Source organism: Leguminivora glycinivorella, chromosome 1 (genome assembly GCF_023078275.1).
Source record: "Leguminivora glycinivorella isolate SPB_JAAS2020 chromosome 1, LegGlyc_1.1, whole genome shotgun sequence".
Classification (NCBI taxonomy): domain Eukaryota; kingdom Metazoa; phylum Arthropoda; class Insecta; order Lepidoptera; family Tortricidae; genus Leguminivora; species Leguminivora glycinivorella.
In genome coordinates, this window is record NC_062971.1 from 15,421,003 (window position 1) to 15,443,449 (window position 22,447).

The following is a 22,447-nucleotide window of genomic DNA, read 5'->3' on the forward strand; positions in this document are numbered from 1 at the left end:
GACTACAGGGTAATGAGAAGGCGGATCATCTTGTCAAACAGGCTTCACTAAGCGGTATTGAAACAATAGTTGAACCATGTTATTCAGAATTTTTATGTCAGTACAGAAGTAAAATCCATTTGTTATGGAAAGAATACTTTAACGAATGATCGAAAGAAAAAGGCATATGGTATAAGACCATTGTGAATGAGCCTTCGAGGGTTCCATGGTTCTAAAACGCTGATTTTGGCCGTAATAAGATAGTAAACTGCACATAGATTAAGATGTGGCCATGTACCCCTTAACAAATTTAAGTTTTTAATGAAAAAAGTCAATTCCCCTAACTGCGACATCTGTGGGTCAGTAGAAGATGTTTATCATGTTCTGATAGAGTGCAATAAAAATCGAGCTCACAGGGAGGCGCTCTTAGTTTTTTTTTTAGGGGGAAATGCGTTCCGCATACCACTCGGGTGCGAGTGGGGACCCGAGCCGGGTATGTAGGACTCCCGTATTGGCTAATGAGGCCACGGTATACCCACTAAAAACCCCCCCACATGCCACACCTCCCACATCCTCCTCGGGCCAGCTCGCCCAGCAACAAGCCGGCCCTGGTTGCCTCTTCGCTTCACCGTGGGTGACTAAGCCACGGTTACTAAGCCCTCCACCACGACAAGGTGAGCAACCTGCGGGGGGAGGCGCTCTTAGCCTCCGCCAACCTAAACCCATATGACGTTTGCGCCTTTATACACATTTTGAGTAAACCAACATCAGACACAGCGAATATGGTGTATAGGTTGGCGGACGCTATTCTTAACAATAATGTAATTTGAGGTTTGAGGCCATGAAAAGCAGACTGACAGGGCCGATATGTATTTTTTATAAAGGTCCTTTAAAAAAAAAAACAAACATTGCGTTATGTAAGGTAAGGTGGGGAAAGACTGAAGGGCTTTGCTTGAGGGATAAGATAATAGTTATTTGTTTTACAAGGGGGCAAAGTTGTTGTTTAACCGCACGTGCCAATATTGAAGCCCGAGCAAGCGAAAGATTCCAAGATTGAACCGCGAGCGTAGCAAGTGGTTCAAAAAGTGGAATCTTGAGCGTTGCGAGGGTTTCAAGGCACGAAGGTTAAACAAACTTTGCCGCCGAGTGAAACACAAAATTTTTCACCACACCAACACGAACAAAATACTGACTATAAAACATCAAACTCAATCAAATCTATCAATTTGTTCAATATTTATAATTCAAAATCATCATTTATAGATAATTTCTACCAGCCAGCTCAATATATCAAGTTAAAATTTGTATGAAATTACTTTGCACTCTTGTGGATAAAATGCAATTTTGCTATCTGTTTTCGAATAGCAAAGTAAGCCTTTATCAGTTGGTGTGGTGAAAAATATATTCCGTATTTTGAAGCAGCATGGGCCGCTTTCTATCTTACCCCGCAAGAAAAAACCCTTCAATCTTCCCCACCTTACCTTATTCATTTATGATAGGTTTGAATCATACATTGCAGTTGTAGTCAGTTTCCTTGTGTGAACAAGACAACACTTACGTTACAAACGTATTTTAATTGTTTATTTTTGAGTGTTGTAAGAATTTTGTTCTCGTTTGTGATGGCTTTAAACAAGATGTCACGATTTGTGTCTTTAATAAGTTTTACTTTTATAAGTCACCTATATTTGGGTAAGTACAATATTTTGACGTTACTTAACAAAAGTTTAAATATAAGCAGCATAATGAATCTTGAAAGGAAATAAAATTGATTTAATAAATGCAAATTTAATGTGAGCGTTTAAATTCCATACTGCAGGTTACAAAACTTATAATACTGTCTTGAAATACAATTAATAACTATTTTCCCCAGTACAACACTTAAAATATCTAAAAATGAATATTTTTCTGTTTAATTATAGTAAATTCAGCAAAATATACAATTACGTTACCGCAGAGTGTAGTTGAACCTTTGATGGAACTATATTATGATGAATTGGATTTTTTTGAAAACTACACGAAAACGAGAAACAAAAGAGCATCGAGTATGGCAGCGCCGGTCCTAAATTATTTTCAACACAAATTTGACGAAGAATATAAGGATATTGGACATTCAGCTGTAATGAAATGTGAACCCAAAGGTACTGTCGTTCTCTATAGTTAAGTATTGGTTGATATAAAAATGCATTTACGAGTATCAAAATAGAAGTAGCAGCGCTTTAGTGTTATATGCATTTTTTAAGGTAAATAACATAGGAAGCGCAGAATACTTGAACGAGGTTTTCCCATCCCAACGTCATAATCGACTCATTTGTTTTTTCCTCGTCACAGTTTATATTTTTCCATATACTTGGAGCATCATTGGCCACAGCATCTTTCCAGGCAGGCAATTATGGTCGCGCGATAAGTGATAAAATAGCAGGCCGTCCCTATCGCACTATTGGTAAGTGCGATAGGGACGGCCTGATATTTTATCGTCTATCGCGCGACCATGCTTCCCGTGCAGATGATAGTTGCAGCACTTGCAGCGACTAAGTAAGAGGTAAGTAGGTATTCTGAGTAGGCAGTCTACAGCCTACATCGGTTATGATGGCTGTACAAGCCAATGGCGGATCGGAATTTTCTGCCGTATCGATCACAAATGTGCCTTGACTCCTGGGGTGGTCCAGCAGCTCTACGGAGACGCTTTTGCTTGAGTTGGTCCAGCCAAAGCTCGTCATGCTCTACCATACCCTCCTTCAAGCTACGACGCCACTCCGGTCTCATCTCAGCAAAAAGCAAAAATTACAATACATATACGAGGTGCGGTCCAAAAGTTTCCGGCCTAACAAAGAAAGGGCTTACATATCTTTACAATTTTATTTTTATTTTTTAATATAGTCTTTCTCTGTCACAACGCACTTTTCAAATCTCTTTATAAGCTTCTCCATCACCTAATAAAAATAATAAAGATTTTTGTCCTCAAAATCGCCCTAAACCGCACGGGTCACTTCGTAAAACGAAGATTTTTTTTTCTACTTCAGTCTACCTTAAGTTTTTAGAACAAATAATAATCACTTGGGGTCATGTCTCGAATATAAGGTAGGTGCCGAATATTTTTGAAGACACATTTCGTCAAAGCAACCTTGTAAAATGAAGCAGCGTGAACGGGGAAATTGTCGCGGAGATGCCCTTGTGCCTCTGCTAAGTTTTTAAAGACTATCTAAATATATAAAAGAAGAAGCTGACTGACTGACTGACTGACATATCAACGCACAGCCGAAACCGCTGGTCCTAGAGATTTCAAATTTGGCACGTAGGTTCCCTATATAGTGTAGAGGAGCACTAAGAAAGGATTTTCCAAAATTCACCTCCTAAGGAGGTCAAATGGGGGTTCAAAGTTTGTATGGGGAAACAAGATTAGTTTGACTAATTTATTCGAAACTTCACAGGAAGATTCCTTAAGACATATGACTGAATACGTGTTTCAGGTTTTTTGAAAATTTAACCCCTAAAAGGGTGAAAAGGGGGTGATAAAGTCAAAAAATCAATATGGGTATCGTTTTTATGGTTTATCGGGTCGCAGATCACGATAAATACAACATTTTAAAAATCTAACGAGGCGGAAGTGAAATACCTTCTCCCCTGTAGTGGTGCAATGGGGTTTAAATATCAAAAAAATATATAAAAGAGGATATTGACTGACTGACCGACATATCAACGCACAGCCGAAACCGCTGGTCCTAGAGACGTCAAATTTGTCAAGTAGGTTCCTTATATAGTGTAGAGGAGCACTAAGAAAGAATTTTCCAAAATTCACTTCCTAAGGGGGTCAAATGGGGGTTCAAAGTTTGTATGGGGAAACAAGATTAGTTTGACTATTTTATTCGAAACTTCACAGGAAGATTCCTTAAGACATATGGCTGACTACGTGTTTCAGGTTTTTTGAAAATTTAACCCCTAAAAGGGTGAAAAGGGTGTGATAAAGTCAAAAAATCAATATGGGTATCGTTTTTATGGTTTATCGGGTCGCTGATCACGATAAACACAACGTTTTTAAAATCTAACGAGGCGGAAGTGAAATACCTTCTCCCCTGTTGTGGTGCAATGGGGTTTAAATATATAAAAGAAGATATTGACTGACTGATTGACATATCAACACACAGCCGAAACTGTTGGTCCTAGAGATTTCAAATTTGGCACAAAGGTTCCTTATATGGCGTAGAGGAGCACTAAGAAAGGATTTTTCAAAATTCTCCTCTTAAAAGGGTGAAATGGGGGTTCAAAGTTTGTATGGGGAAACAAGATTAGTTTGACTATTTTATTCGAAACTTCACAGGAGGATTTCTAAAGAAATTTGACCCCTAAAGGGGTGCAAAGGGGGTAAAGTCAAAAGCACAATATGGGTATCGTTTTTATGGTTTATCGGGTCGCTGATCACGATAAATACAACGATTTTAAAATTTAATGAGGTGGAAAAGAAATATTCTCCCCTGTTGTTGTGCAATGAGGTTAAAATATCCAAAATAGCCATAAGTATAGCTTTAGTTTTTATCTTTACTTCTGGTTCAAGAGATTTCAAATTAACACGGAAGTTCCTTAGAGGAGCACTAAGAAAGGATTTTTTATAGTTCACCTCCTAGCATGATAATTTGACAGGGGCAAGGACAGGGACAGGGACAGGGACAGGGACAGGGACAGGGACAGGGACAGGGACAGGGACAGGGACAGGGACAGGGACAGGGACAGGGACAGGGACAGGGACAGGGACAGGGACAGGGACAGGGACAGGGACAGGGACAGGGACAGGGACAGGGACAGGGACAGGGACAGGGACAGGGACAGGGACAGGGACAGGGACAGGGACAGGGACAGGGACAGGGACAGGGACAGGGACAGGGACAGGGACAGGGACAGGGACAGGGACAGGGACAGGGACAGGGACAGGGACAGGGACAGGGACAGGGACAGGGACAGGGACAGGGACAGGGACAGGGACAGGGACAGGGACAGGGACAGGGACAGGGACAGGGACAGGGACAGGGACAGGGACAGGGACAGGGACAGGGACAGGGACAGGGACAGGGACAGGGACAGGGACAGGGACAGGGACAGGGACAGGGACAGGGACAGGGACAGGGACAGGGACAGGGACAGGGACAGGGACAGGGACAGGGACAGGGACAGGGACAGGGACAGGGACAGGGACAGGGACAGGGACAGGGACAGGGACAGGGACAGGGACAGGGACAGGGACAGGGACAGAGACGGAACGGGATAGGGTTAGGGATAGGGATAGGGATAGAAATAGGGGACGGGGACGGGGATAAAATGCAGGTGGCTCAGTGGGAAGGTATTAGTAAGTAGGCATCGGCGAGTATCCTGCATCCGTAATAACTATTACATTCAATGTGCTGTAAGAAGATCGTTGTTTGCTTGCCTTTTATATGTTTACGTTTGCAATAAGTATAAGCAAAATGGAAAAAATTGTAAGCGATAATGCAAGGAAGTACTTTCTACCCTACCGACCATAGCGTCGAGATACTGGCTATGTGGGTTGTATGAAGTTTCCCCAGTATAAATATTTAAATAGGTAAAATACATACATATTCGTACCTACTACCTACGCTGTGGTCGCTTTGTAACAATTCTACAATCATTGCAAGAATTTATTTTAAAGCAATAGTAATATGTGTAAGGTACAGTCAGCCAAAACCGGACCGTACAGCAAATAGATCAGTTACAATGGCCCTCCAGTCGAGAATTGCCCCGCTTTACCTTAATCGAAATAATCGCGGACATCTGTACCTACAAAGAAACCTATGGATCCAAATGAAAATCTTATTTTTTGTAAACGTTTCAATAAGAATACTTTTATTACGCGGGCGAAGCCGCGGGTAAAAGCTAGTTCTGCATAATAATTTCGTGACAACCCTAGAATACCGTAGCCTTTATCTTTTTTCGTGCATTTTGTGACAGAGGTTGTTCTAGGTGCCTTTTCACCATGACGTTGTCACTCCATTAATTTTCTTTTGTACAGAGTATCGTCTTACATAACCATGGTTTCATCTACAGTAGCAATTGCATTCAAAAAACTCGCTACGCGGTGTCTATGCTGGTCTCAAGTTTCTTGAACTCACGGTTTTTCACTCATCTCGCTGTAAGCACGATAAAAGTTTGGGCACTAACCTAGCACTAAACACCGTAAAAAAACCTACAGCCAACAGACACCTAAAGAAACTATACACCAAAAAAGTGGAATAAATGACGAACACAATGATATCCATACTTTTTTTAAACTCTTCCGCCATATTTTTCGGGCCGGAGACATTTGGACCGCACCTCGTATGTTTACTTATACTTATGGAGGTAATAAATGAAATCATATGGATTATATCCATCACTTAAAGGAGGCAAAATTAAAACTTCCTTGCGACGTCAGTTAGGTATGCGTAACGTAATGAAACATATTTTAAGAGGACCTTTTGACTTCCTTCTGTAGCGTAGTACTTAGTGACAGATGGACAATTATCAATTGGTTCCATTTCAGGCACACCAACCCCGAATATTACCTGGTACAAAGATAATGTTACTCCAGTGAAAAGGACCGATCGTGGTGGAGTACTACCAGTAACTTATGACATGTGGAGTATACTACTGAATGATTTGGTGACCGAGGATACTGGGAATTACACGTGTCGTGTCTGCAACCCATTAGGCTGTGCGGAACACGTTCATCGGCTAATAATCAGTAAGAAACCAAATACAGTCCTTACTGACAGCAGGTACCTACTAAACCGCGTGAACAAGAAATCATTCACAATTCGTTGATTATCGTAGTTATTTTGCTCTACTGGTGTTCCATGGCAGTTCCACAGTGAGAAATAACTACCTTAAAAAATGGCATAATTTTTAAGAATCCATAAGGCCTAGCTGAAATGACAAATCACAGTCACCCTAATATGGAAGAGCGGTAGAAAGACACTAAGTGTTTTCGCGTTTTCACATAAAAATGTTGACTCCTGAATACTTTTTTTTTTTCAAATGAAAATGCACTAAAAAGACTCGTAATCCCTTTTTTAAATTTCATTTTTTTGCATTTTTTAGCTGGCTACCCTAAACTATTTCCATCTATAAGAAAAGGCTACCCGGGAAACACGACGTTCGTGATCAACGACTCCGTTGTACTCTCTTGCCCGACGGTAAACCTCACGGACTATTCTGTCACGTGGGCAAAAATGCTATCTGGACTTGGACGCAATGCAACACAAATGTTGATAGCTCAGAACGTTAGTTCACTTTGATATTTTGCTTGCGGATCAATGATTGCGTTGTTAGTGACCCTCCGAATGTCAAAATTTAATCAATTTTGAAACCTGTCCAAGATATGAAAATAAGGTTTTAAAATAGGCGAGGGAATAGTTAAACTCCTATTGACCAATTAAGGCATTATTTTAATGTTTCTATTTTAATTATTGATACCATGATACCCGATCAAGAAGTAGAACCAAGCTGTGACAGAAGATTTAGAAGCAAGAATCTAGGCAAGTGAAATACAAAAATATATAAAAAAAGGTTTTAAATCATTTATGAGGATCATAATTTCTACCCTATTTGTATCTTTTTTTTCTATAACCTTGTTTTTCTTTTAGAAAAAATACATAATTACCGATAATACATTGACAATAAACAATGCTACGAAGTCGGATGAAGGCTGGTATCTATGCATCACCAACAACTCTATAGGCACAGACCAAGCTACGGGTTATATTAAAGTGGCTGATTGGCGCAAGCCCTCTGATGGTAAGATTCAGAATACAGATTTATTATTAAATTTAAAAATACATATATCATGTAGCAAACTCTTAAGCACTGGTCCCACCGCGAGCTAGTAAGCTATGAGGCTATACAAACGGCTATAACAACGAAGAAAAGATAATAAGCACTCCCGTGCAAATAAAAGAGACACTGGGCGAGTAACTATAAACATCGCTGTGTCTCTTTTATGTACGTGGGATGATTATCTTTTGTTCGTTTTTATATCCGATAGCTCATAGTTTACTAGCTCGCGGTGGGACCAGGCGCCTTATCCTGGTAGTCTACCTACTCGTATCTGCCATGAATTTAAAACTAAAATCAAGCGCTAAGCAAATGAAACTAATAAAATTCACTTGTTTTTAAGGTGGTCCTGAGAAGAAAGTGAAAGGTCTTTCAAAATGGTTTATAGCGATTTTATCAATATTACTGATTATTAGCTTTGTAGTAGTACTAGTGGTATTATTGAAATTTAAAAGAGAGAGACTTTTAAAGCGGCACGCCGTTGAGACGGCAAGAGAGGTGATGTTTGAGCAATGGATGAAAGTTGTCTCTATAGAAAGAGAGAGAAGCAACGGTTACACTCCTGAAGGTACTTTGGTAAGTAACCGACTGTATGACAGTGACATATATGTAAATGATTTTGAAAAAAAAAATTGTCCACGTATTCTAAGTAACAACAAACGTATACGTTCGTGCAGTTTGAGCTATTATGTTTCTGTGACACACGATTAATTTGTTAATATTTTGTAGCAAATGCCTAAAGTGAGAATAGAAAAGCAAAGGATCTCGGACATAGTTGGAAAGTTTCCTGATTATGATATAAATAACGCTTCGGAGTATATGTTTCCTCCCGACAATAAATGGGAAATTGATAGATTCTGCCTCACTTTGGGAAAAGTCCTCGGTGAAGGTGAATTTGGGAGCGTAGTCCAAGCAAAATATCGTGGCACATCGGAGAGCAATATCCCCAATACCGTGGCTGTTAAAATGCTCAAAGGTATATTACTGAAATTTTGCTAACACATACCTCAAGATTAAAGTAAAATGTTTTGTAGTCACATAATTACTTGTATTTTTTAAGAGGGCCATTCAGACGCAGACATGATATCGTTTGTGTCGGAAATCGAGATTATGAAGATGATTGGGAAACACGAGAACATCATCAACTTACTGGGATGCTGCACCAAAGGTGGTCCGCTTTATGCTGTCGTTGAATTTGCGGCGAATGGATGCCTCCGCGACTACCTAAAGAAATATAAGCCCAAGGCAGAGTAAGTTCAAATTAAACTGTATAATATGTGTATTTTTTAACCGTCGCCTCATATCTCAAGAAGGACGGTTATCAAGTCGTCTGTATGTTTTTTTTTATTTTTATTTTATTTTTTATGTTTGTTCCTCGATATCTCCGTCGTTACTGGACCGATTCTAAAAATATTTTTTTTTTATTGAATGTATATGCATACAGATTGGTCCCATTTTTCTCAGAACCCAGTTCTGATGATGGGATCCTGGAGAAATCGAGGGAACTCCTCAAATCTGAAAGGCATATATATGGTGATTTTTGTGTTTTTAAAGGAACAGCATGCATTTAGGTACGGAACAGTGACATTTGGTGCAGTGGAACTGCTGATGATGGCCAGAACGGAACTCTTCAAATCTGAACGGCACGCTTATAGTGACTTTGGTATTTTTATACGAACAGCATGCACTTTCGTCCAGAACAGTGACATTTGGTGCAGTGGAATTTCTGATGATGGTCAGAACCGAACTCCTCAAATCTGAACGGCACGCTTATAGTGACTTTGCCATTTTTATAAGAACAGCATGCACTTACGTCTAGAACAGTTACATTTGGTACAGTGGAACTGCTAATGATAGTCAGAACCAAACTCCTCAAACCTGAACGGCACACTCATAGTGACTTTGGTATTTTTGTAAGAAAAGCATGTATTTAAGTTCAGAACAGTGACATTTATTTAGTTATGTTTGTTAAGCATATTGAGTTTTGAAGTCAAAGTTTGTCAAGCTTCGATTTCTTATAATATAATCGGATTCATGAGGAATTGAGGAAACTCCTCAAACCTTAACGTTATATGTAGGATATTCATTTGTGTTGCCATCTAATAATTAAAGCATTAAAAGCAGTTTTAAAAAATACTTACACATTTCTACATAATCCAACATTCGCAAGTAGCTTTCACCAGAACCCGAAAGGCGACGGTTTTTTTTCTTAAAAATTATTAACCGTCGCCTCATATCTCTCAAGAAGGACGGTTATCAAGTCGTCTGTATGTTTTTTTTTTAATTTATTTTTTTATTTTTTTTAATGTTTGTTCCTCGATATCTCCGTCGTTACTGGACCGATTTTGAATTTTTTTTTTATTGAATGTATATGCATACAGATTGTTCCCATTTTTCTCAGAACCCAGTTCTGATGATGGGATCCTGGAGAAATCGAGGGAACTCCTAGAATCTGAAAGGCATATATATAGTGATTTTTGTGTTTTTAAAAGAACAGCATGCATTTAGGTACGGAACAGTGACATTTGGTGCAGTGGAACTGCTGATGATGGCCAGAACGGAACTCTTCAAATCTGAACGGCACGCTTATAGTGACTTTGGTATTTTTATAAGAACAGCATGCACTTTCGTCCAGAACAGTGACATTTGGTGCAGTGGAACTGCTGATGATGGCCAGAACCAAACTCTTTAAATCTGAACGGCACGCTTATAGTGACTTTGCCATTTTTATAAGAACAGCATGCGCTTACGTCTAGAATAGTGACATTTGGTACAGTGGAACTGCTGATGATGGTCAGAACCGAACTCCTCAAATCTGAACGGCACGCTTATAGTGACTTTGGTATTTTTATAAGAACAGCATCACTTAGTGAACAGTGACATTTGGTGCAGTGGAACTGCTGATGATAGTCAGAACCGAACTCCTCAAATCTCAACAGCACACTCATAGTGACTTTGGTATTTTTGTAAGAAAAGCATGCATTTAAGTTCAGAACAGTGACATTTATTTAGTTATGTTTGTTAAGCATATTGAGTTTTCAAGTCAAAGTTTGTCAAGCTTCGATTTCTTATAATATAATCGGATTCATGAGGAATTTAGGAAACTCCTCAAACCTTAACGTTAAACGTATATTCATTTGTGTTGCCATCTAATAATTAAAGCATTAAAAGCAGTTTTAAAAAATACTTACACATTTCTACATAATCCAACATTCGCAAGTAGCTTTCACCAGAACCCGAAAGGCGACGGTTTTTTTTCTTAAAAAATATTTTTCAATACTTTCAATCGGTGCTAGTGCAGGCGTTACAGTTAGAACATGTAAGCCGATTAATAATTTCCTATTTTTGAAAACAAAATACATACATACATATACTTACATATACTTTATATTATTTTACATGAGCAGTAATGGTCCAAGTGAAAAACAAACACCTTTGAAACATCAAGAGTTAGTGCAGTTTACTCTGCAGGTGGCTAGAGGAATGGAGTACCTGGCATCACGTGGCGTAAGTCTGTTATGCAATATTTTTATTAATTAAGACAAAGAAATTGTAATGATGAGTTGATGTGATGACAGATGTAGGTACTTTAAGTTATTTTTCATAAAGGTTAAAATCTTCAATCCAACCTACTTATAAGTATACACGGTGAAATAAAAAGGACCGTTCAAACTTTGCACAGTGACTTTTGGGGTCATAATACTCATAATGAACAACTTTTATTATAGGACCAATGTGAAATCGCAAAATTTTTTTGGCTGTTTCATACATTTCGACTGTCATGATGCCGCTCATTTCTATGGAACAGCCAATTTTTTTTTGCTTTGGTTCCATAATAAAAGTTGTTCATTATGACCCCAAAAGTCACTATGCAAAATTTGTACGGTCCTTTTTATTTCACCCTGTATAAAGAGTACCTAATATGGTTTCCCAGTGCATCCACCGTGACCTGGCAGCGCGCAACGTGCTGGTGACAGGCGCGCGCGTGCTGAAGGTGGCAGACTTCGGTCTGGCGCGCGACGTGCGAGACTCCGACTACTACCGCAAGCGCACGGCCGGCAAGCTGCCCGTGCGGTGGATGGCGCCCGAGTCGCTCTGCCACAACTACTACAACACCAAGTCTGACGTGTGAGTCAACTTGATCATTCCTTCAATGATCTGTCAGTCATCGGCAGACACAAACGGTGCTTCAGTGCACAGAAGGTGACAGACTTTGGTCTGGCGCGCGACGTGCGAGGTGCGAGACTCCGACTACTACCGCAAGCGCGCAGCCGGCAAGCTGCCCGTGCGGTGGATGGCGCCCGAGTCGCTCTGCCACAACTACTACACCACCAAGTCTGACGTGTGAGTCAACTTGATCATTCCTTCAATGATCTGTCAGTCATCGGCAGACACAAGCGGTGCTTCAGTGCACAGAAGGTGGCAGTCTTCGGTCTGGCTGCGAGACTCCGACTACTACCGCAAGCGCACGGTCGACAGGTGACATGCTCCCCAGTGCCCGTGCGGTGCGGTGGATGGCACCCGAGTCGCTTTGCCACAACTAAGTACTACAACACCAAATCTGATGTGTGAGTCAAATTGATTATTCATTCGAATGATCCGTAAGTTATGCAGACACAAGCGGTGCTACATGTTTAGGAGTTTTGACTAATACATTCACATATGGTGGATTTTGCCGAGATTAGATTGCCTAGCCGCAGTAGCCCAGGGGCAGGAAACTTAGAAGAGGCCCCTTTTTGCATAGAAAGTGGCGACATCGTGTAAGTTTTTGTACCAAAATTTCTTAAGTTGGTACTTTCAACAATAGCTACTAGATGGCGGGGTCACTAAAATACGTTTCTATATGAAATATTCCATTTCAAGCACAGAACATTTAATGTTATTTTGTAACAAAGATTTTTATTGAAAAATTATTTTTTTACTGAGAAGTTAAATATCAGTATTTTAGAATTATCATTATTAACATTTATTACTTATTACAAACAATGTCCGAATATGCCCAACGTAAAACGAAACGTTGGGAAAAATGGCGTTACAAGTCATATTATTTTCAATTCAAATTCGAAATTGTGTAATGCGTCTGAACTTGTAAATTTTTAATTGTTAAGTGTTTTACTGTTATTTCCTTCTTTGTTACCTGCTATTTGTTTTATTTGTTACTGTTGAAGTTTTCCGTTTGTTTGCTAGTATTGTTTTTATTGTTAATTTCTTGTTCAAAATGAGTGAACCCGGCAGAAGAAAACGGTATTGCATTTTCGGCTGTGCGGATTTGGGTAAGTAAAGTAGTTTTTGATACATTTCCCATTAGGTTTTGACACATTTCCCATTTGCGTGGTATTTATTTCTTCATATTTATTGCGCTGTGGCCTGTTGGCGCATACACTGTTGTTTCGTGAAACTGGGTTCCTAAGAGTTAGGCAGTTATTTATTCTTAATGCAGTTACTAGAGTTCACAAACACATAAATAAACCAGAATTTTTTGACCACATCATGAATAGACGCAGATACAGAGTTCCAGTACCCACTGTCCACTCGACATTCGCTCAACGTTCTGGTTATCACATTCACCCATTTGTATACAATGCAGTTAGCAAAGTTTGCAATATAAAAGGTTGTACCTTGAGGATTGTCAAATCTAAAGTAAAGAAGTGGTTTGCTACCCTATCCTACAATGACACAGAAGACATTTTAACCCGGTCTTATGCTTAGATCTAAGAATGGCTTAACTTTAATTTACTCGCACCTATAGCCTCACATACACACACACATACACACACACACACACTCATACACACATCATTATCTTTTTTAATTTCAAATTATTATGTAATCAATTTTAATTATCTCCATGTTATTGTATCACACGGTGGGCTGCAAGATACAGGCCTAGCCTAGTTTGCAGTCCACCGGACAATGCCTATGTTCATGTATAACTTTGTGTTTTTTAAATTAATAAATTTACTCAACTTTACTTTACTTTACACTTGGCCTATGCGTTTTGGGTATTTCTAATTTTTTTTATAAGATTAAACAAGACGGTTTACCACCACGGTATCCAAGTTAAAATACTACTACAGGTTAAATGTGCTATGAAAAGAAGCGGTGCGCTAATTTGATTCAAATGTTATTATATGTTGCAGGTGTACCCATGCACGGTTTTCCTCATCCGGAAAAAAAAGCCGAGTTATTTGCTATTTGGCTGTCAATTGCTGGAAATAAACTGAAGGAGACTGACCCTTGGAAAATATATAAAAATAAAAAGATTTGTGACCATCACTTTACACCAGAGCAAAAAGTAGCAAGCCACCGCTTAATTTATAAAGCTGTGCCATCTGTGAATTTTGAAGGTGGGTAAATAATTATACACCGTATTTTTATTTAATTCCGTTAACTTTGGCATATAGTTAGGTCCATAATAGGAAACAGAATAGCATGGTTAGTTTTTTTATTTCGTAACTTTTTTGAAAAATCCCATACACCTGCGATAGATGTTACATCAATTGCTGTTAAGAAACGGGATCTGTGTGTTTGATATGCGATTGTCATGACATAGTTTTGACACTTACTTAGTGTGAGTTAATTGTAAAGCCCGTTTCTCAACAGCTATCGAAGTTAACATCTATCGCAGGTGTATGGGTTTTTTTTAAATACGAATTTAGGGAATGTACATACATACATACATACAATCACGCCTGTATCCCATAAAGTGGTAGGCAGAGCACATGAAACTACTAAAGCTTCAGTGCCACTCTTGGCAAATAAGGAGTTGAAAGAAAACGAAACTGTGACATTGCAGTGACAGGTTGCCAGCCCCTCCTACACCACAATTTACCCCATATCCCACAGTCGCCTTCTACGACACCCACGGGAAAAAAGGGGGTGGTGACCTCACTTAGTGTACATATCAGTGTTCTTGCTGAAATGTAATGTTATTTTAGCACTCTTGTATTAATTTTGTTCCTTGTCTATTAACATTATTTTCATCTATTTTCAGGAGCCTTCACAAACTAACAGAGCAACACATAAACATTAATAAAATCAAAAAGATGAGAGTGAAGATGGCTGCCCAGATTTTTAGTCATAGCGTGGCTACAACAACAGACCATTTCGTTGCCAGAGGACTCTTGCCCGAGGAATGTCGACAGTTAATAACTCCTGTTCTCTTGATTGACAAGCTATTCGATAGCTTGAATGCTGGTACCTTTCATGTGCCAAATGGCAAATTATATCGAGGAGCTGTGCGCAAAACATCAGAGCACCATGAACTGTGGCGAAAGGCAATAACTTTTTTTAAAAATACTAAATTTTTATCAAAAAAGAAGATAGGAAACAAAATTAGACTCGTCGAAACAAATATTCCTAGTACAAAAAATTTAATTAAAACTATCGAGGGAATGCAAGCCATCTGGAAAATTCTTAGCCAAAAATATTCTCTAGATAGCATGTTAACAAGAAATTTTAATCAAGACCCGGTCGAAAACTTTTTGGAAATATTAGAAGCTTGGGAGTACGAAACAATTCGCCAACATGCACTATTTTTGAAGGTTCATTTAAATCTCTGCTCTTAAATAACTTTAGTTCCCAACAGGCAGTCAACGCGAATTGCGAAGAAGGTTTCAATTCATACTTGCAAACTTTAGATTTTTTTTGGACGAAAATAAAAAAAAAGAAAGTTTAAAAAAACAGAACGATATGCAAATAAACGAAAAACTTATGGAAACATTAACATCAGAGTCGACAAACAATGCCAATTCGTCTACGCAGGCGCGATATGTTTGTGGCTGGGTCCTAACTAAATGTTTAAAAAAAAATTATAAAACAATGTTCTCTATGTCGAAACTCTTTGCTCGCAATAAACAAAAATGGAAAAGGCACTCTCATGCAGGCTAGAGAATATACCAACAAGAATTGGCTTTGCTATCCATCGGATGCATTATACAATAGTTTTAGAGAAATACAGGACATAACAGTCACATATTTAAAAACAAATTTGACAAAAAATAATATAAAAGAAAATATAATGAATTTAACAGATTCTTTTGTCGCCTTTCCTTCGAATTGTGGAGAGCATCATGATTCATTTAAACATTTTTTCACTAAAACTACTATTAATGTATTAATACATAGTTGGTGTCGCTCTGTAAATAGAATTTTGTCGGGGAAGCAAACATATACAGATAACGACGATCCTATTAAGAAAAGTGCTCAAATTTATTACAATATTCATAAAAATAAGAAATAATTATTTATATTAATATTAATACTTAAAATTGCAAACGGGACTTGCGAGTAACCATGTTTTTAAACTAATTTCCGTTGTTTGAAGGACGGTTTTGTCCCCGTGGCCTCGGAAAAGACAAGTCAAGAAGTCTTCTTCATAGATTTATAATTATTAAACTAGATTGTGGAATCACATTTTTTGCCATACTAAATTGAACCTTATCACTGAGACAGAAAGGTGATCGTATCAGACTAGCGAAAACGGTCCACATGAGAGGGCATTGTTTGGGCTGATGTCCCAAACGTCGTCGATTGATTTAAAAGTTTTTAATCATCAATCATTCTATTCATCAATGATAACATTAAAATAACTGTCAAGGCTCGTTAAGTTTTAATGAAAATAAGTATATTTAAAATTCTGTACCTCAAAAACTATGTTTTTAACAATATTTGGTTATGCAAAATGTCATTTACTTTTGTCCTCCTGAGGCCTTATTTTGTTACTCAATAAAAGTTCAAAATAAATTTTGAATATGTACAAAAATTTGTACACAGAACACGAGGACTGAGATGACTATAAAAAGAAGTTATGTGCTTGCATTATTTGCCATTTTTATTTCGGTTTTGACGTAGAGCTCCTCTTTTAAAGACTGTACACGATAAAATCCGGCCACGCATGATATGGAATATTTTTCCCCGAATCCACAATTTGAAGTAATGTTTGTACTTTTATTAACCAGTATATCTTAAACTATGTAATAATAGTAGCTTTTCGTCGTGATGCACGAGTATGTGTGTTTCGCCGAATATAGTGCAAAGTATATTTCGATTTTTTTGTCCAGCGTTTTTTGACAATGTTCACAGGCTTCTAAACCGTTTAGTTTATCACTACGGTTGCTACACTAAGTTAAGGATACTAAAAATCTTCATATTTTTCTATGTACGTTACAAATATAGGTCAAAAAACAAAAAAGATATAAACATTTTTCTAAAAAAAAAGTTGTTTTTTGCTTCTCTTGAAAACCTGCATTTTGTCCTTTACGCCAATTGAACCCAAAGGTATCGATATTATGTTTGGCCAGATTTTATCGTGTACAGTCTTTATTATAGACGTTAAAATTTCGTGAGACATATTCAAATATTTTATGAATCTACGGTTGTACTCACGTTATTATACTTACTTATAGCTACTGCTGCGACATGTTTCGGGCCAATTTCCTCTTGTATTAGTGATTTATTTACTATTAGCACACTTATTGTTAATTATTTTACCCTGTCATGTAATAGAATAATAATTTAAAGCCTGACCAGAAATGACTATGACCGACGCTGTTATTGTGATGCATGCGGTGACAATTCAGCATAATACCTATGAAGAAAATAATTTTTATGAAATTTCGCAACAAGGTGCCTAGTCATGTATTTCTGGTCAGGCTTGTTTGTGTAACCATTATAATATGTGATTAAACAATAAATTGAACATCAATCGGCACATATTGTTTTTTTTTTTTACTTTTTCATGACTATCCCCTGGACTGTGCTGTGTAGTCACCTATAATGAGATGTTTTGTTTTTACATTTTATTGTCTGCAACAATATTATACGAAATAAAAACGTGATGATATTATTGTAGTCAATAAAATGAAAAAATAAATACATCTCATTGTTGGTGACTACGAGAGCCCAGAATGTAATAATTATAGGTAAGCATGTGTGCGTGCACGCATACATAAGATTTAGTACAGCAAAAAAACGCTTAGGGCGCTTTCATCAACGAGTAGCCGCTCTCGCTTAACTTCAGCAGGTTGCTTATTTAATGGCTGTCTGTAATTTTAATTTTTCCTTTATGATGTTATTTACTCGCTTTGTATCCTGTATTTGCAGATGGTCCTTTGGGGTGCTCACTTGGGAAATAATGTCATACGGGGAAACTCCATACGCAAAGATCCCCGTGCACTTCCTATACAATTATTTGAGACAAGGCAAGCGAATGCAAAAACCGGAAAACTGCAGCGAGAATATGTAGGTATTTCTTATTTAATCCCACCTTGAACATTAGAAATTATATAAATATGAATAACCAAAAAGGAAGATCGAAGATTTTGAATATTCCATGTAGTCCTGCAAGCACTAGTAAAGTACTATGCAATAGCATACAATACAATACAAATTCACTTTATTGCACAACCTCAGAAATGTACATAGGAACACACTACAATAAATTTTATTACAGAGGTAAACAACAGGCGGCCTTATCGCTAAAGACTATGTTCATGTTATAGCGGTGATGTTTACAGGTACCAGGTGATACAGCATAGCTGTTCCTTCAATCCAGACGACCGGCCGTCATTCAGCGAGCTGAAGGACAAATTGGAAGAAATGGTATCCAGTATCGATCACTTAATATAACAGTGGTATTGATAGTCGAAAAAAATTCCTACGTAAGATACGACTGTTTAAGTTTTATAAATCAATAATTATTATTTGCATGGCATCATTTAATATTATTTTAATAGATACCCGATTTCAACTATAATAAATAATAATAACCCCGGAGACAAGGAGAAATATTCAACGAGATAATAATACCTAACAGTGTGTGTGTGTGTGTGTGTGTTTGCGTGTGTGTGTGTGTGTGCGTGTGTGTCTCAACTATATATTAAACTTAATGAATGTTATATTATGCTGCGACCACCAGGAGTCCCTTGATATAATTATGTTGGTGTTGGAAGTTGTTAGTGTTATCGCAGCTATAGGTCTACTCGTAGTAGGTATAGTTAGTAGGTACACAATTACAACACACAATAGGTGACAATTTCCGATGTGAATTAGGTAAAGGATAAATAAAATATATAAATCCTACCAGAAAATACCACAGTCACCGGTCACCGCACGTTTGCTTCATGGTTGCTTTGCTTGGTGTGTTCCAAATCATGATCACAAATCACAACAAGAAAAACTGCATACTTAGGTATACATATTTTAGCACTACAATTATTTTTAAGTACTTTAATACAATCTTAATTTCTTACATAACCTTTACATTATTTATACTCAACCGTCTATCATCCGTCACTCAGGCATCACATTGACAAGCCGAAAATTCAATTGCATGCATGAAGAATAGAGTGATAGAGGTTTTGTTCACCCTGGGTGAAAAAAATGTAGTGACCAAATTCAACAAGGCAGGCCCTTCACTTGCCGTTTGCCTCGCACCGTACCGATACAAAAGCACCGACAGCATGGACGCGAGATAAACGATAAAACACTGGCCGTCCCTATCGAACTTACAAATAGTGCGAAATATAAATGTATAAAATAATAAATAAATAAATCGGTGCTGGTTAGGAATGTACTAGGGATGTACCGACTAGTGATTTGGCCGACTAGGCAGACTACCGACTAGTCGGCGCTTGAGTGGCCGATTAGTCGGCCGACTAGTCGGCTAGTCGGCCAGAACATAATTTTCGACTAAATTCACCAGAATTTTTGAATGACATTTTTGAACCTTCGTTCGCGCATGATTTTCACAGGTTCAAACGTCTATGAGAATACTTATACACCGTAGGCCTGAACAACCCGAAATATTTTAACCACGCACTTTTTGAGGTAAAAGGAGACGAAAAAGATTATAAGACTTTTTAATTTATGGAGAGTGAGTATGAAAAGTCTAGAATACTTACATAGTGGTGTAAATTTCAGTCAAAAATGCGTTTTTGCCCGAGTTATGGCGGAAAACAGTTTTAGAGAAAGATGTAATTATCTCTGAATCAAAGCCAAATCCAGATAATTTGACATTATAGTGTCTAAATGTGGAATACACTGTTAAAATCTTTCGGGTTATTTAGGCCCACATTGTATTATACACCCTTTTTAACAACCGGTTCGGCTTAGTGGGTAGTGATCCTGCCTATAAACCGATATTCTTAGGTTGGACATTAATTTTTGTGATAATCTCAGATCAAATATCTCTGATCATCACATTCTTTTAACTAACAGAACTAAATTATACAACCATACCAGCTTTTCATTTATTTTTGTACTGTTTTTCTATCAGTCATACAGTGCCGACTAATCGGCCTTTTTTGCCGACTAGTCGGCACTTCATTAGTGATAGAAAAACAGTACAAAATTAAATTACCAGCTGAAAATTATGGTTGTATTAATTATGTAGCTATTAGTAATTCTTTTTTTGTCAAAACAAAAAAATATTTGTTATCACCACAGAAATAAATTTCCTACCTAGGATTATCGACTTCACAGGCAGGATCACTTCACTACCCATCACTAAGCCAAGCCGGTTGTTAAAAATGGAAAATGTATATAATTATTATCATGAACCTTTGAACATCTGTAAAAAATCATGAAAAGCGCGAACGAAGGATCAAAAATGAAATTCAAAATGTGAATTTATCGAAAATTATGTTCGACTAATCGGACCACCCAAGGGCCGACTAGTCGGTAGTCGGCCTAGTCGGCCAAATCAATAGTCGGTACATCCGTAGTGCTGGTTCCTCCTTACTATTATTAGTATAATCGCACCACATCTTGATACCCGAAAGTCTTATTTTAAAGTTTAAACGACAAACGTCTGAAACGTCTATGATATTAATATGAAGTATAAAAATAACCCCTGCACAGTAGGGAAGTGTATCGTCAAAATCGTCGCATAAAAATCTTGGTGTACTTAATTGTATTTAATATATCCACTCTTATAATATATCCTATTCACTCGGGCACTTTTCGGAGCAAGTTAACTTTCCATCGTGGCAGTTGCATGTACCACAAGGATCTAGTTGGAAGCTTTCTCCGTCCTCAATCGGTATCCCGTTGAACCTACAGCGAGCTGGAATGAGAAAAAATGTATAATTAAGTAATTCCAAAAGTACTCATACCTACCTACTGGTGGCTCGAATGCCGAAATCTACATAATACCTACGCGACGTAACTTAGGTTTACAGAGAAAAGAGAAGAAATATATACCTCCTACGCCAGGGCAAATCTTGCAACACCTATCCGAAGCGGATATCTGTACTGCAGGATCGCAAGGCGGCTCAGTGCAAACGACGTCTGGATCCTGGTGCTTGCAGCTGAGGGTCTGATTCTGGCATTCGCAGAAGAAGCAGCGATGCGGCTCGAAATGGTCCCCTTCGTTAAGAATCCTTGTTCTCACGGTTCTGCATATGCCTGAAATTATTCAGTGGAACATAGGTTAAAAAGAGAGGCCTTCGCCAACGTTCCTAGTCTATTGATAAAATGAAAGGAAGTTATTGAAGAACTACTACAAAACTCATTTTTGGGGTTCCGTACCAAAGAGGTACAAAAGGTACCTTATGGCGCCACTGTGTCCGTCTGTCTCTTACATTAGATACTAGGTAAGTCCTCGAGAACTATTTATGTTATACTCACGTTTTTTTTTTTTTATGGGATAGGAGGCAAACGAGCAGACAGGTCGCCTGATGGTAAGCGATCACCGCCGCCCATGGACACCCGAAACACCAGAGGTGTTGGAGGTGCGTTGCCGGCCTTTAAGATGGGTGTACGCTCTTTTCTTGAAGATTTGAAGGTCGTATCGGTCCGGAAATACCGCAGGCGACAATTCATTCCACAGTTTAGCTGTGCGGGGCAGGAAGTTTCTGGAGAAACGCACAGTTGAGGACTGCCAGCCATCTAGATGATGACGATGGAAATGTTGTCGCGTAGGGCGATGGCGGAAAGAAGCGGTAGGGATTAATCCGAACAATTCCTCGGAGCACTCCCCGTTATTCAATTCAATTCAATTCAAAAATTTTATTTCAGGTAAAACCCATAGTAAAAGAATACAATTAAATACAATAAAAGCAACAGAATTTAAACATTAAAAATCGTCAATAAAAATAAAAATTAAAAATATTAAAAATAAAATAAAAATAGAAAAAATAAAATAAAGTTATACATGCGATAGAAAATGCAGAGCGAGGCCACATCTCTACGCAGCGCCAAGGGGTCAAGCCGATCGGAGATTATGCTGGCACGTGTATCATACAGCAACACACCGCTAATAAGGAAACTAAGGATTAAAAATATTTTTGTCATCTTCAATATACTTGACTGCTTCTTTCAAAGGATTGGTAACGACTATACAATATTATTGTGTTGTAATTCAATTAAGTACCTATCGCGTAAAAGCTTACGAGGAATATAACAGGAAAACTGGTTGGCATATGCCTATAAGGCCCACTTGCACCAATCACTTAACTCAGGGTTAGTGGGCTATTATCTGTCTAATTCCATATAAAATGGGGGGTTAACTCTCGGGTTAACCCTCCATTTTCGTTGCAAGTGGCCTTAAAATTATTAACTACTTGTGTACCTACAGTCAGAAAGGGCCACTTTCACCCACGAAAATGGAGAGTTAACCCAAGGGTTAACCCACCATTTTATATGGAATTTG

General features: G+C 38.2%; 2 protein-coding genes across 4 annotated transcripts; one reads left to right on the forward strand and one right to left on the reverse strand.

Moving 5' to 3' along the window:
- The first annotated feature begins 1,430 nt into the window (after positions 1-1,430).
- Positions 1,431-18,563, forward strand: LOC125231673 (fibroblast growth factor receptor homolog 1-like). 3 transcript variants are annotated; one of them, XM_048137185.1, is made up of 12 exons: positions 1,431-1,668; positions 1,899-2,117; positions 6,506-6,706; positions 7,063-7,244; positions 7,608-7,758; positions 8,138-8,370; positions 8,524-8,770; positions 8,855-9,044; positions 11,202-11,301; positions 11,729-11,922; positions 17,899-18,036; positions 18,312-18,563. In XM_048137185.1, exons 1-12 carry the CDS (start codon positions 1,599-1,601, stop codon positions 18,421-18,423), a joined length of 2,037 nt encoding a protein of 678 aa, XP_047993142.1. In that variant the 5' UTR covers positions 1,431-1,598; the 3' UTR covers positions 18,424-18,563. The 3 variants fall into 3 exon arrangements, with proteins under 3 accessions (XP_047993142.1, XP_047993151.1, XP_047993159.1); XM_048137194.1 differs by having other exon boundaries at positions 7,063-7,157; XM_048137202.1 differs by lacking the exons at positions 1,431-1,668; positions 1,899-2,117 and having other exon boundaries at positions 6,621-6,740.
- Positions 18,564-20,696: 2,133 nt separating this feature from the next.
- LOC125232617 (kielin/chordin-like protein) lies at positions 20,697-22,182 on the reverse strand. The gene is made up of 3 exons (XM_048138361.1): positions 22,029-22,182; positions 20,998-21,201; positions 20,697-20,860 (listed from the first exon to the last, which is right to left on the reverse strand). Exons 1-3 carry the CDS (start codon positions 22,087-22,089, stop codon positions 20,739-20,741), a joined length of 387 nt encoding a protein of 128 aa, XP_047994318.1. The 5' UTR covers positions 22,090-22,182; the 3' UTR covers positions 20,697-20,738.
- Positions 22,183-22,447: the final 265 nt, after the last annotated feature.

What these genes read in the sequence shown, in the direction of transcription:
- LOC125231673 (XM_048137185.1), top strand. Translation starts at nt 1,599, where the DNA reads ATGGCTTTAAACAAGATGTCACGATTTGTGTCTTTAATAAGTTTTACT. An exon ending in TATAAGTCACCTATATTTGG is followed by an intron (nt 1,669 to 1,898) that starts GTAAGTACAATA and finishes GTTTAATTATAG; the next exon opens with TAAATTCAGCAAAATATACA. An exon ending in AGTACCTGGCATCACGTGGC is followed by an intron (nt 11,302 to 11,728) that starts GTAAGTCTGTTA and finishes ATGGTTTCCCAG; the next exon opens with TGCATCCACCGTGACCTGGC.
- LOC125232617 (XM_048138361.1), bottom strand. Translation starts at nt 22,089, where the DNA reads ATGACAAAAATATTTTTAATCCTTAGTTTCCTTATTAGCGGTGTGTTG. An exon ending in TGTGTTGCTGTATGATACAC is followed by an intron (nt 21,202 to 22,028) that starts GTGCCAGCATAA and finishes GAATAATTTCAG; the next exon opens with GCATATGCAGAACCGTGAGA. An exon ending in GATTTGCCCTGGCGTAGGAG is followed by an intron (nt 20,861 to 20,997) that starts GTATATATTTCT and finishes TTCTCATTCCAG; the next exon opens with CTCGCTGTAGGTTCAACGGG.